The sequence below is a fragment of the Apodemus sylvaticus genome, chromosome 7 (genome assembly GCF_947179515.1).
Source record: "Apodemus sylvaticus chromosome 7, mApoSyl1.1, whole genome shotgun sequence".
Classification (NCBI taxonomy): Eukaryota; Metazoa; Chordata; class Mammalia; order Rodentia; family Muridae; genus Apodemus; species Apodemus sylvaticus.
In genome coordinates, this window is record NC_067478.1 from 64,756,208 (window position 1) to 64,770,257 (window position 14,050).

The 14,050-nt window shown below is 44.5% G+C and overlaps 1 protein-coding gene across 1 annotated transcript in view; it reads left to right on the top strand.

The window, feature by feature from the left end:
- Positions 1-1,730: 1,730 nt before the first annotated feature.
- Map2k1 (mitogen-activated protein kinase kinase 1) overlaps positions 1,731-14,050 on the top strand; it is a 70,818-nt gene continuing 58,498 nt past the window's right edge. The window contains exon 1 of the mRNA XM_052188059.1: positions 1,731-2,135. Within this exon, the coding sequence (XP_052044019.1) occupies positions 2,056-2,135 (80 nt within the window). The 5' untranslated portion in view covers positions 1,731-2,055. The remainder of the gene's footprint in view (positions 2,136-14,050) is intronic.

Genomic DNA, 14,050 nt, shown 5'->3' on the forward strand with positions numbered 1-14,050 from the left:
TTATTTTATATATGAGTACACCATTACTGTCTTCAGACACACCAGAAGAGGGCATCAGATTCCATTACAGACGGTTGTGAGCCACCATGTGGTTGCTGGGAATTGAACTCAGGACCTCTGGAAGAGCAGTCGGTGCTTTTAACCACTGAGCTATCTCTCCAGCCCAGTATTTGTTTATTTTGATGCGGGTAGATTAAATGGGAAGTTGGTAAACTAAACCTAGAATCTTTTTTTGTGTGTGTGGCAAGATAGACAGTGTCTCATGTGGCCCAGGTTAGGTCTGGAACTTGCTAGGTAGCTGATGGTGGCCTTCTGATCCCCCTGCCTCCATTTGGTCAGTGCATGCCTCACAATACCTATTTACGTGGTGGTGAATTTATTTTTTAAAAATATTTATCTGATTTATTATCATCATAATTTCAGCTTTTTTCTTTTTTCTTTCTTTCTTTCTTTTTTTTGTTTGTTTTTTGGATTTGGTTTTTTCAAGACAGGGTTTCTCTGTACAGCCCTGGCTGTCCTGGAACTCACTCTGTAGACCAGGCTGGCCTCAAACTCAGAAATCTGCCTGCCTCTGCCTCCCAGAGTGCTGGGATTATAGGCCTGCGCTACCACCACCCAGCTATCATTTCAGTTTTTCATGACAGGGTTTCCCTGTGTAGCTCTGGTTATCTTGGAATTCACGCTGTAGACCAGGTTGGTCTCCAATTCAGGATTTCGCCTGGTTCGGCCTCCCCAGTGCTGGGATTAACGGCATGTGCCTGATTTTATTTTTAATGATGTTTGTGTGTGTTTGGGTATGTACACAAGAGTACAAGTACCCTCAGAGGCCAGCGATATATCCCACCTCAGCTGGAACTTACAGGTGGTGAGCTGCCCAAACATGAAGGCAGGGAACCCAACCTGGTCCTGCTAAGCAAGAGACATTCTCAGCTTCTGAGCTAGCTGTCCCGGCTACTCAAAACAAGTAAGCCTTTTTGCCAAAAGGCTTAGAAAACGAAAAAGAGGATATGAGATTGGTTACATTTAGGACGGCTGACCCTATTAATTAGACTTCAATCTGCTCTCAAAATAGGCTTCACTAATTTACCACCTCTTCAGCACAGAGTTCTTAGCTGTTTACCTCCATTTTAGTAGAATTAAAATAGAAAAATCATGCCAGTTTTGTTTAAGGTGTCTCTTGACAAATTTTCTTTTATTTTGAGACTGGGTCTCATAATATATGCCTGACTGTGTAGACCAAGCTGGCTTTGAATGTGTACGTACCAGCCTGCCTCTGCCTCTTCTATTGGTATTAAAAGTGTGTACTTCTAGCTTTGATCATTTCAGTTTTCTGCTACTCTATTCCACCTGGCCTCAGACCACGGAAAGGGGTTCCTTTCTTATTTATTTTGTACTTTTGTCTGGGTCAAAATGACCCTGCCCAAGGGAGGAGAAGAGTCGAGATAAACAGGCCAAGCAGCCTCACGCAAAGGCAAGATGACCTATGTGCAAGAACCTCCTATAGCATCCACCTGGACACCACTGGTCAGCAGAGGGCGCCCGGAAAGCTTCCCTTTAACCCCGCCCCAAGGCCAGTGCGCCGCGCCTTCCATGACGTATTTCCGCGTCATCTGCCTCTGGGACTAGTCCCCATTGGCTGTCGGCGAAGCGACGGGGGCGGAGTCAGGCGGGCGTGAGGGAAGTGCTTCAGCCTCCCGTGAGGGCGGGGCTTGCCCATTTCCCCGCCCCTCCCTCGCCCTCCAGTCCCTCACTGGGACGTCTGTGCGCGGCGTCTCGGCGTGCGGTTGCAGCGGTGGACGCACTTTCTCCGGGTGGGGGCTGTAGCTGAGCGGTGGGGAGTGCGCAGGGGGTTTGCACGAGTTCAAGGAACGTGTGTGCCGAGGAGAGAGTCCCGGACCGGCGAGCGCACGCAGCTGGTTCTCCGCGTGGGTTGGGCGCAGGGTCCCAGGAGCGCGGCGCTGATTGAGCCGCCCCGACTCTGGGCAGAGCCGAGGGAGGAAGCGAGAAGCGGCTGCGCGCTCCCTGCTGAGTTGCAGGCTGTTTCCCCGCTGCAAGATGCCCAAGAAGAAGCCGACGCCCATCCAGCTGAACCCGGCCCCCGATGGTTCGGCGGTTAACGGGACCAGCTCGGCCGAGTGAGTACCGGGAGTGGCCGGGAGGCCGCCACCGCCTGGCTAGGCTTCGTCACGTACGACCCGGCTGGCGGGGGGCGAGGAACTCCGGCCGCCGGGCTATCGGTGACTAAGCACTGATTGTATGCCTGACTCACATCGGCCGTGCACCCTGCTAGTCCCGATCCCCCTCTTTTCCAACCGTGTCTGTCTCCCCTGGACACCGACATCAATCTTAGACCAAGAAAACGAAACCTAATGCGCCCCCCCACCCTAAGCTATTGCCTAAAGGGCATACTCTGGGGTTCTGGCCTGTAACAAGACGCAGAGCAAATTCAGGTCGCTTCTTAGCCTTTGAGACCTCCTCGGGGTCAGAGTGTGGACTTGGGATGGGTGAGCCCCATTTACTTTTGGTGCCTGACACCTGTGGGGCCTTGTGGCCGGTTGATCGCCTGGCCAGCGGGGGCGTGTGTTCACAGATTTCCCCATGGCTTTTCCCTGGCTCACTTTGGGGACTCCCTATCCGTGGCCTTTTTCTTGAGAAGTACCTCACTCGAGGGACGAGTCTCCTCATCTGACCGTTCATGCAACAGTTCATCCCCTCACCAGTTGTTCTCCTGGCTTTGCTTAGTTGACCGCGATCAGGAAATTGACTTGAACGATGACCAGGGAAACAAAACCAAAGGCTGCTCAGTATCTGCAGCGACCAGTGTTGCTTACAGACAGACAGGAGTTTATTTCATAAGGTGGGTTTCTGAGCCCACCTGTTGGGTTCCTTCTTCGTCTTTACCTGACTTGAGAGACTTGAGAGGTATCTGATAAAATGAAAGTAGCTTCTGGCATTCTGCCCTTGGGAGGTTATTGTACCTCCATCCCTCCTTTCCCTAGATTTTAATAACTCAGAACCTGTCGGTATGGTGACTTTCATTGACACCTTCAGTGATGGCAGGGCTGGTAGTGGTGGACTTGTGTAAGCATAGCTAGATTATTAAGACCTGCTTCCAACCCTTTAGGCCCTTGACGGTGCCCTTGACATTGGATTTATAACATTGTCTTTGACAGCGTTGCTAGCATTTGTTCAGTTTGTATGCACAGCAGTTGGCCCCATGTAAAACAAACAGCAAGCCCCCCTCCTCTCTTTGAAGGCAAGGTATTCTTCAGCAACTCTTTTCAGGATGGATATTTTTGTGAGAGGATGGAGGGGGATGGGCAGGGTCTTTATGTGCAACCCAGACTGGCATAGAATTAGCCCAAGCTTGTTTATTTTTTTCTTTAATCATATTATTTATTTATCTTTATAATTTTATTTATTTACATTCCAGTTGTTGCCTCCCTCATTCCTCTCTCCCACTGTTCCTCATCCCATTCCTCCTCCTTGCCTCTGAGAACATGCTCCCTTCCCCCACCAGAACTCCCCCTTCCCTGGAGCCTCAAGTCTCTCTTGAGGATTAAGTTCATTCTCTTCTACAGAGACCAGACCAGGCAGCCCTCTGCTATATATGTGCCAGGGACCTGGGAGCAGCCCATGTATGCTCCTGGTTGGTGGCTCAGTCTCTGAGTGCTCCCTGGGGTCTGGGTTAGTTGAGACTGCTGGTCTTCCTATGTAGTCGCTCTCCCCTTCAGCTTCTTTAATTCTTCGCCTAATTCAATCATAGGGGTCCTGACTTCAGTCCAATGGTTGGGTGTAAATCATATTTTTTTTTTGTTTGTTTGTTTTTTGGATTTGGTTTTTTCAAGACAGGTTTCTCTGTATAGCCCTGGCTGTCCTGGAACTCACTCTGTAAACCAGGCTGGCCTCGAACTCAGAAATCCGCCTGCCTCTGCCTCCCAGAGTGCTGGGATTACAGACGTGCACCACCACCGCCCGGCAAATCATATTATTTTTAATGATACATGTGTATGTGTGTCTGCATGGGTATGTGCATATGAGGGCAGGAGCCACTGGAGGTCAGAGCTACCGGATTCCCTGGATTAGTTGAGGCAGTTGTGAGCCATGAGTGCTGGGAACTGAACTCCAGTCCCGTCCCCTTTAAAAACAGTATGGGCTCTTAACTTTGCAAATCGCTGGGCCATCTTTCCCAGCCCTTAGGATAAGTTTTATTCACTATAGATTCTTGTCAAAGTTAGGGCCTTATCTATCTTCAAATCTTTGGTTTTGAAAGTGGAAATTCCTGTTGTCATTCTCTTGTTCATTTTGACAATTGTAGCAAGGGAAGGTAGGTTTCCTGAAAAGGACTGACTAGGGTGCCAGAGGAATGGCTCTGCAAAAGTGCTTGCTGTGCAAACCTGATGACCTGAGTTCGATCCCCAAATCCTGCAGTGGATGTAGAGAATCAACTCCTGAAAGTTAGCCTCTGACCTCCATACACACACTGTGGAATGTGCATGACCACACTCACACATAAAAAGACAGTACATTTTTAAAATTCTTGTTTGTTTGTTTGAGATAGGGTCTCACTAAGTAGTTGTGGCTGTCCTGGAACTCACTTTATAGACCAGGCTAACTTCTAACTTGCAGAAGTCCATCTGCCTCCCGAGTGCTGGGATTAAAGGCAAATGCTACCACTGTTTTAGTTTTTGTTTTTGTTTTTTAAAGAAACAGAATCAGGAATATAAGAGGAAACTACCTCTGAGTTGATGGCAGAAAGTTTTGGATGGGATTGTGAGGTTCTTAACAGTGGTTTGCTTCAGAGATTGTGTGTTAGATCATGCTGGATTTGAAGCCTGGCTCTGTTACTTGTGGTTTTGTGAGCCTGGACAAGTCTCTTATGTTCTCTGGGTGGAGGCTTATTTGTTTATTTTTATCAGAACAAGTAGTCCTAATAATAGAATTAACTTACAGTAGTTGTGATTAAATGAACCTTCCTGAACAGTCCACCTCTTGGTGCTTTGTGTTGATTGTTGAGAAGGCTGGTAGACCTTGACAGGTCATGTCCTGATGGTAGATGGGTGTGTTAAGATGCGTCTGGACAAACAACCCTTTAGCTTAGATTTCTGTGTAATCTGCATCTACCTCCATGACTCATTGCTGGGTGACAATAGGAGACATTTCTGTGTAGGCTGCTGGAGACAAACAAGGACTGTTCCCCCTTGTTTCCTAGCACTAATTGGGGCGAGGGGGCACAGTGTGCTGTGCTTCTTCACGTCTTACCCTGGGGCATGGTTCTCAAGCAAAGCCTCTCCTATCTTGGGCTGTCAGCAGAAAGAACCCTTGTGCTTCTGATTTTTGTGCTTACAACACCATGGCTGATTTCAAACATGAGACAATGTGAGGTAAGGAAGAGGAAGAAGAAAATACCCAGCGATGAGTGAAGAATTTTTGGTATCAAACTGTCAAGGTTGCTTTTCTCTTGATACTTTGAGTGTTTGCTGTTAACATAGCACTTACTCATTCAAGGAAGAAGCTAGTAATATGGGCCCTGCAGTTTATGTAAGTTTTAGGGGCCCCTGGGGGAAAATGTAGAAGTATCTTTCTTACTTAAAATATGGAGCATACTGCTAGACTCCCAGGTATTAAATGAAATAAATTAGAAATAAGGTTGCATCGTTATTTGTTGTGTTTTGTTTTTCCTGGTTTCATTACAGATAGAATAAAGTCCCACCTCTCCATGCTGGGGTGAGGAACTGAGTAAGCTGCCTGCCTGGCCCCACCCCTCCCTTCTCTAACCACATTTCCTGCCGTTTCTTTCTCCTGCCCTCTTTCGCTTCCTCCAGAGATGTGCTGCATTCCTCCTTGCCCTTTGCACATGCTGTTTCCGTTGTAATTATTCTCTCTCCTTTTTCTTTTCCTCACTAGGGAAGACATAGTTACACATTTGTCCTCACAGACCACCAAAAGTACGTCCCTTCCTTGTGTCTCCTCATAGTTTAAGGAGATTATTTACCATTGTGATTTTTGTTTGTTTGTTTTTGTTTTGTTTTATTTTGTTTTAGTACAGGAATTGAATTAAGGGCTCTGCATACACATTTAGATCCAGTTCTAATGTTACAATTTTTTTTTAAACTAGGAATTGAAAAGTCCTTTATACCTATCTTAGTTAGGGATACCATTGCTATAAAGAGACACCGTGACCAAGGCAAGTCTGTTTTTTCTTTTTTAAAGTTTTATTTATTATTATATGCAAGTACACTGTAGCTGTCTTCAGACACTCCAGAGGAGGACAACACATCTCATTATGGATGGTTGTGAGCCACCATGTGATTGCTGGGAATTGAACTCAGGACCTTCAGAAGAACAGTCAGTGCTCTTAACAGCTGAGCCATCTTACCAGCTCTCCAAGGCAACTCTTTTTTTTTTTTTTTTTTTGTGATAGGGTTTCTCTGTGTGTGTAGCCCTGGATGTCCTGGAACTCACTCTGTAGACCAGGTTGGCCTTGAACTCAGAAATCTGCCTGCCTCTGCCTCCCAAGTGCTGGGACTAAAGGTGTGCGCCACCACTGCCTGGCTCCAAGGCAACTCTTATAAAGGCAAACATTAAATTGGGGCTGGCTTACAGGTTCAGAGGTTTAGTCTATTATCATCTAGCACAGGAAACATGGCAGCATGCAAGCAGACATGGTGCTGGAGAAGGAGCTGAGAGTCCTGCATCTTGATTAGAAGGCAACCAGGAGAGACTGATCTCTTCAGGCAGCTAGGAGGAAGCTCTCTTCTGCAATGGGTAGAACCTGAGCGTAGGAGGAGACCTCAAAGCCTTCCCCCACAGTGACACACTTCCTCCAACAAGGCCACACCTCCTACCATTCATTTTGGGCCTGGGCATTTTCAAACCACAGCACCACCATAAACATTAAACACTGGGCTTCTTTTCTTGACTGAACACTCTGTAAGCAGAAACTAGACTAGTACCTGGGACATCATAGGTACACAGTTGTTGAATGAACAAGAATCAATATAAGTAGGTGTGGTTGAGTCTTTAATTCCCCCACTGGAGAAGCAGAGGCAGGTGGATTTCTGTGATTAGAGGCCAGCCTAGTCTACAGAATGAGTTCTAGGACAGCCAGGGCTGTTATACAGAGTAAACCTATCTCAAAAGTCCAAAATAAAAAAACAAAATATTGCTAATATATTTTTGCAACGGTAATAAATTTAATAATCCTTTTTTAGACAAGGTCTCAGTGTGTAGTTTGGCTGTTATATAACTAACACTATAAATTAGAGTAGCCCTAAACTCAAAGAGATCTGCTGCTTCTCTCCAGTTTTGGGATTAAAAGTTCGTGCCACCATATTCAACTTTTATTTTATATACACATCTCATTATGGATGGTTGTGAGCCACCATGTGATTGCTGGGAATTGAACTCAGGACCTTCAGAAGAACAGTCAGTGCTCTTAACAGCTGAGCCATCTTACCAGCTCTCCAAGGCAACTCTTTTTTTTTTTTTTTTTTTGTGATAGGGTTTCTCTGTGTGTGTAGCCCTGGATGTCCTGGAACTCACTCTGTAGACCAGGTTGGCCTTGAACTCAGAAATCTGCCTGCCTCTGCCTCCCAAGTGCTGGGACTAAAGGTGTGCGCCACCACTGCCTGGCTCCAAGGCAACTCTTATAAAGGCAAACATTAAATTGGGGCTGGCTTACAGGTTCAGAGGTTTAGTCTATTATCATCTAGCACAGGAAACATGGCAGCATGCAAGCAGACATGGTGCTGGAGAAGGAGCTGAGAGTCCTGCATCTTGATTAGAAGGCAACCAGGAGAGACTGATCTCTTCAGGCAGCTAGGAGGAAGCTCTCTTCTGCAATGGGTAGAACCTGAGCGTAGGAGGAGACCTCAAAGCCTTCCCCCACAGTGACACACTTCCTCCAACAAGGCCACACCTCCTACCATTCATTTTGGGCCTGGGCATTTTCAAACCACAGCACCACCATAAACATTAAACACTGGGCTTCTTTTCTTGACTGAACACTCTGTAAGCAGAAACTAGACTAGTACCTGGGACATCATAGGTACACAGTTGTTGAATGAACAAGAATCAATATAAGTAGGTGTGGTTGAGTCTTTAATTCCCCCACTGGAGAAGCAGAGGCAGGTGGATTTCTGTGATTAGAGGCCAGCCTAGTCTACAGAATGAGTTCTAGGACAGCCAGGGCTGTTATACAGAGTAAACCTATCTCAAAAGTCCAAAATAAAAAAACAAAATATTGCTAATATATTTTTGCAACGGTAATAAATTTAATAATCCTTTTTTAGACAAGGTCTCAGTGTGTAGTTTGGCTGTTATATAACTAACACTATAAATTAGAGTAGCCCTAAACTCAAAGAGATCTGCTGCTTCTCTCCAGTTTTGGGATTAAAAGTTCGTGCCACCATATTCAACTTTTATTTTATATATATTTTTTCTATCACAATTTATTACTTTTTTTTTTTTTACATTTAAAATGGGAATTTGAGCAGGGCAGTGGTGGTACACACCTTTAATCCCAGCACTTGCTGGGATTAAATCCCAGGCAGAGGCAGGCAGATTTCTGAGTTTGAGGCCATCCTAGTCTACAGAATGAGTTCCAGGCCAGCCTGGTCTACACAGAGAAACTCTGTCTCTGGGGGGGAGGGGGGAGAAACAAACAAACAAACAAACAAACAAAAAAGGGAATTTGAAGAAAAATAAGAAGTGCAGGAATACTTCGTAGACCACTTTACACAATAAAATAAGCAATTAATAACACATCTTTTTACAAATATTAACTAGCTCTAGAAACAAGTTCTATGATATGGCAGTTATGAGTAGACAGACTATTCATAAAAAAAAAACAAGCAAAAATACATGTCAAAAGGTACAATACATATATCTGTGTCACCATGGTTGGTCACTGCACCCAGCTTCACAACTGCAGGTAGTGGAAGTACTGTGATGGGCAATCTCAGACAGAAGGCAGCCAACCATCCAAATTGTTGGAGAAATATTGTTGCTGGTGTTTTAAAATAGTGAAAGAAACAGATAAAAACAAAAAGCAAAACTTAGAAATTAAATTTGAAAGAAAGTTACCCTTAAAACCTTTTTAATGGGGTCACGAGTAGCTGCACAGATGCGGTTTATGACTTGGTACTTTTGACCTCTATAGGTTTAAAGTCCTGTGTCATCACTAGTGCCTCTGTTCTTGTAGGGAAAGGCTTTCCTTAGAAATAGTCACGTTTATTTCAGCATCAGGCAAGCGCGCACACACGCGCGCGCGCGCGCACACACACACACACACACACACACACACAGGGGTCAAGGGACAGCCTTTGTGAGTCTTCTCCTCTACCCTGTGGGTTCCAGGGTATGAACTCAGGCTGCTGGGCTTGGTGCTAAGTGCCCTTACTTGATAATCCATTTTTATGGCTCTCTATATTTTCTTTTTAAAGATTTATTTGTTTTATTTTTATGAGTACACTGTCACTGTCTTTAGACACATCAGAAGAGGACATGGGATCCCATTACAGATGGTTGTGAGCCACCATGTGGTTGCTGGGAATTGAACTCAGGACCTCTGGAAGAGCAGTCTGCTCTTAACCACTGAGCCATCTCTCCAGCCCTATTTTCTTTTTTCTTTTTTCTCCTTTTTTTTTTCTTTTTTTCTTTTTTTTTCCAGACAGGGTTTCTCTGCGTAGCCCTGGCTGTCCTGGAAATCACTCTGTAGACCAGGCTGGCCTCCAACTCAGAAATCCGCCTGCCTCTGCCTCCCAAGTGTTGGGATTACAGGCATGCACCACCACCGCCCGGCCTGGCCTGACGTGGTCAGGTCTTAAGTTTTTTTCCACTGTCTCCCTCACTCTGGGTGTCAGAGTCCTCTGTGCTGTAGGTCAGGCACATCTTCATCTTAGACTGACTGCTACTTGAACTTTCCCCTCCATTCTCTAACCTTTTATTTTGCCTTTCTTTTTGTTTGTATGGCTGGCCACTAATATTGCATACCACATGTCTGTCTGTCCTCTGTCCTCACTAAAATACAGACTTTATCATGTTTGGGCCCTTGCTTTGTCCTTATATAACTTGTAGAACAGCTTCTGGCACATAGTAGGTCCTCAGTAATAATCTGCGTATTAGATGGTTGGACAGTTTCAATCTTAATTATTAAACTAGGCGTGGTAGCACATGCTTTAATCCCAGTGCTTTGGAGGCAGAGACAGGCAGATCACTATGAATTTGAGGCCAGCTTGGTCTGAATAGCAAGCTCTAAGCCTGCTTTGGATGTCCGTGCCTCAAAAATAAAGAGCTAGTGCTCGCTTCGGCAGCACATATACTAAAAAAAAAAAAAAAATAAGGGGCTAGAGAGAAACTCAGTAGTTGAGAGCATATGACTGCCTTTACAGAGGACCCACATGGTAGCTCACAACTGTCTATAACATAAGTCCCAAGAGATCCAACATCTTCTAGCCTCTATGAGCACTACGTGTATGTGATGCACAGACTTACATTCAGGCAAAATACCATACACATACAAGTAATAAATAAAATGGTCAAAAATATTAAAAATATATTAACAGAAAGAACTTAACAATTGCATTAGGATTGTATTCTATGGTCTTAGCAGTCCTGGAAGATTTGTAAGGAATTTGTAAGGAAGATTTGTAAGGATTTGTTAGTGTGAAGGGCCTTCAAGAAGGGGATGCGAATGGAAAGACAGGTTATGCATTTATTTTGCTAGAAATTGAATCCAGGTCCTTGACCAGTCTTCCTGTGTAGACTGGTCTGGAACTCTCCTGTCTCTGCTTCCTGAATCTTGTGGTTATAGGTAGGTTACTACAATGTCTACTTTATGTGCTTGTACCATGATTACTTGGAGGTTTTGAATTGGTTTTGCATTGAGTTTTGAACTTGGATGCTTCCCTTGGTTCATTAAAGCAATAACTAACACTGTTGTTGTCCTTAAAACAGCTCAGGTGAAAAATAAGGTCTTCTGAGCTGTGTGTCCTTGAGAAGAATGTCTCTGCTGTTTTAGCAGACACAGAAGTGGTAAAGACTCTTACATTACAGCCTGGGATGGGGATGTGGTTCACTTGGTAGAGAGCTTGCCTAGTAGCATTCAGGATCCCTTGGGCAAACCCAAGCACTGAATAGACTGGGCAGATTACTTGGAAGTAACGGCTTAAGAGAATTAGGAGCTACAGATCATCTGCAGCTGTGCAGTTTGAGGTCCGCCTGGGCTGCATGAGACCCTGTGCTATGGGACACAACATTTTACTCTCGTGTACTGATGCACCTTTAAAAGAAAGTGAGAGAATACTAACAGAATAGCTGATAGCCCTTGCTTACTATATATTGTCTGATTTTCCTGTTTCCCAAGTTTATCCATCTGTGCTATACTGAAATTGTACCTTTACTGCTAAAATTTTTATTTATTAATATAGTCTATTTAATTAGTTTGTTTTTATTTGAGGCAGGGTTTTTCTGTGTATTCCTGGTTGTTCTGGAACTCACTCTGTAGACCAAGATGGCTTGGACTCAGAGATCCTCCTGCCTCTGCCTTTCAACTGCTGTAATTAAAGATATTTACTACCATGCCCAGCTTATTTGTACATTTTATGTGTGTAGGTGTTTTTGTCTGCATAATATGTCTGTGCACTACAAGTATGCCTGGTGTCCTCTGAGGCCAGAAGGCATCTCCTTTGACTGGAGTTCTAAATGGTTGTGAGCCATTGTGTGCATGCTGGGAATTGAACCTCTGTCCTTTGGAGGAGCAGACAGTTTTTTTTTTGTTTGTTTTTTGTTTTTTTTTTGATTTGGTTTTTTTCGAGACAGGGTTTCTCTGTATAGCCCTGGCTGTCCTGGAACTCACTCTGTAGACCAGGCTGGCCTCGAAATCCACCTGCCTCTGCCTCCCAGAGTGCTGGGATTACAGGTGTGTGCCACCACCTCCCGGCAGCAGACAGTATTATTAGCAAAGCTACAAAGCTCCTCTCCTGCTCTTTTTTTAATGTTTATATTTTGAGACAGGGTCTCACTAAGTGACTCAGGCTAACCTTGAATTCACTTTAGGGCTGGAAGCCCTTAAACTCATGAGCCTTCTGCCTCAGCCTCCTAAATAACTGGGGATAGAGGTCTGTACCACTAGACTTAATTTCAGTGTCATTGTTTTTAATTAATTGTACTTTTAAAAAAAAGATTTATTTATTATATGTAAATACACTCTAGCTGTCTTCAGACACCCCAGAAGAGGGCGTCAGATCTCATTACTGATGGTTGTGAGCCACCATGTGATTGCTGGCATTTGAACTCAGGACCTTCAGAAGAATAATCAGTGCTCTTAACCGCTGAGCCATCTCTCCAGCCCGTGAATTGCACATTTTTACACATATTACCAATATCATACAATTTTTTATTTACATCCTTTCCCCTTCACCTAATAGGGAAACACCCGTGCAGGCTTCTGGGTTGACAGTACTGATGAGGTAGTGTGTTATCAGTAGAGTTAAGACCAAACTTGACTTGGTGCTGCATGCTTGATTCCCAGCTCCTCAGGAGTGTGAGGTAGGAGGATGGCCTAAGTTCAGAGAACACTAGTCTGGTTATTTCATGACATCCTATCAAAGGAAAAAGAACAGCCACATCCACAAGTATGGACGAATCAGCACAGAACACACCAAGACCAGATTCTATGCACAAAGGACATTCATTTGCTCCAGAGGGACAAAGGGCAGGAATGAGACAAAGACACAGGAAGGAGATAGAGGACTAGGGAAAGGGGGAAAGGAAGGAACAAGGGAGAGGGGGAAGGCATATTTGCTTGGGAGGGACAAAGGACTGCCTGCCACAGGATAGAGAGAAGACAGATGTGGTTTGTAGGCAAATGGCAGTTAAACCATGGCAGGGAAACCGTGTTTAGTGTTATTTGGGCATGTTAATTAGGGGAGCCCCCCCCCCCAAGGGGACTCTTGATTGCTGGACTTCAGTACTTTGATAGCTGGACCTTGGTAGTCAGCTTTAGGAGGAGGAGGAGGGCAAATAAGGGACTAAACCTTGGTGGTGACCTTTAGGAATGTAACCTAACAGCTAAGCAAGGCAGAGGGAATGGGGGAAGGGCAAGGCCTGCCTGAGCCATGGTTGCCACAGTCCAGTCTACTAGGGTTTTTCTTTTTATTTTTCTTTCTTTCTTTTTTTTTTTTTTTTTGGTTTTTTTTTTTTTTTTTTTTTTTTTTTTGGTTTTTTGGATTTGTTTTTTTCAAGACAGGGTTTCTCTGTATAGCCCTGGCTGTCCTGGAACTCACTCTGTAGACCAGGCTGGCCTCGAACTCAGAAATCCGCCTGCCTCTGCCTCCCAGAGTGCTAGGATTACAGGTGAGCGCCACCACTGCCCGGCGGTGTTACTAGGGTTTTTCAAATTCTTTGACACTTCTCCATGTGAGTGCTTGATTCCACCAGCGTCATGAAGTGTGGGTCAAGTAATGATGAATGTTACAGACATTTGAGAAATTGAACCCAGAAAATCCACAGATAGATAGGAAGACAATGAAGTAGGCCTGAGAAGAAATCTCAGGATCTCAGTTTTGTTAATGGTGATTCTTCCCAGAAATTGCCAGTTTAAAAAAACCATGCAGGTTTCTTGTTGCCACCTAATACTAATATTTACCCCAGCATTTGTTTTTAATTTTTTTCTTTTTGCAATTAATATGATTACATCATTTCTTCCACCCCCCCCCTTCTCCCTCCAAACCCTTCCATATACCCTTCCATGCTCTATTTCAAATCCATGGCCTCCTTTTTCATTAGATATGTTACATATCTGTACATGTATAGACATATATATTCCTAAATATGACTTATTCAGTTTGTATAGTGTTACTCATTTATGTTTTCATTTGGTATTGGATAACTAATTGGTGTGCTCTTCCCTGAAGAAAACTATTTGTCCTGTTCTTTGCATTCTTTAGTTGCCTGTAGTTGTGTAGGGTCGTGGCCTCACGGGCTTTCCTGGTATCTACTTTGGCATATGTTTCTGCCCCCTCTTCCACAGTGGTCCCAGAACTTT